The sequence below is a fragment of the Egretta garzetta genome, unplaced genomic scaffold, assembly GCF_000687185.1.
Source record: "Egretta garzetta isolate BGI_Z169 unplaced genomic scaffold, ASM68718v1 scaffold1146, whole genome shotgun sequence".
NCBI classification, from domain to species: Eukaryota; Metazoa; Chordata; class Aves; order Pelecaniformes; family Ardeidae; genus Egretta; species Egretta garzetta.
This window is the reverse complement of record NW_009259875.1, coordinates 39,819-40,591: the sequence shown is the minus strand read 5'-3', so window position 1 is coordinate 40,591 and position 773 is coordinate 39,819. Positions and strand designations below refer to the sequence as shown.

Sequence of the window (773 nt, the reverse complement as noted above, 5' to 3'; positions counted from 1 at the left end):
TGCTGCGCCACCTTGTGCTCCATCCAGAGGTAGGCTCCCCCCGCCACTGCCAGCGTCAGCAGCATGATGGAGAGCTTGGCCTGCGGGAGGGCGAAGCAGGGGGATGGCCTGGCTCTGTACCCCGCCCTGAGCCCAGCAGACACTGGAGGCAGTGAAGCCAACTGGGAGATGCTGCGGGGACGGCTGCCCACCCGGCCACGCTTACCTTCATGGGCAGCCCTGACCACAGGTAGACGGTGAAGATCGCCAGGGCCTGCCACCAGTGGTAGATGGTGAAGATGAAGTCTTGGCGCTCCTTGTCCTCATACAGCATGCCCAGGAGGACTGCACCAGAGGGGACCAGCTGTCAGCACCCTGTCGCGTGCTGGTGTCCCCTCTCAGGGCACTGTTAGCAGGACCCAGCCTCAGTGGGTCTGTCCTGCTCTGTGTCTGTGGACCCAAGGAGTTGGGGACCACCAGGCTGTGGTGCCAGGGGACAAAGGAGAGGAGGCATCGGGGAGCTGGGGACAACCGGGCTGTGCCAGGGGACAAGAGAGGCTGTGCTGGGGACCTTCCCAGTACTCACTGCTAATGCCGGTCTTGTTGAGGGCGCTCCCCGTGCCCCAGAGCATGGCTATGGCGTAGAGCAGAGGCGCCTGGACCAGGTGCCGGGGTTCAGGTGCCCAGCAGAAGAGAGTCACCAGGAGGGCGGCGTGGACAAGGGCTCCAGCCAGCAGTGGGATCTGCCGCCGCAGGCGCAGCGGGCAGAGGGCCAGGCTGGAGCAGGGCGAGGC

The 773-nt window shown here is 65.6% G+C and overlaps 1 protein-coding gene across 1 annotated transcript; it reads right to left on the bottom strand.

Moving 5' to 3' along the window:
* Window positions 1-6: 6 nt before the first annotated feature.
* On the bottom strand, window positions 7-767 carry LOC104127454 (unc-93 homolog B1, TLR signaling regulator). The gene is made up of 2 exons (XM_035895654.1): window positions 566-767; window positions 7-324 (listed from the first exon to the last, which is right to left on the bottom strand). Exons 1-2 carry the CDS (start codon window positions 609-611, stop codon window positions 56-58), a joined length of 315 nt encoding a protein of 104 aa, XP_035751547.1. The 5' UTR covers window positions 612-767; the 3' UTR covers window positions 7-55.
* Window positions 768-773: the final 6 nt, after the last annotated feature.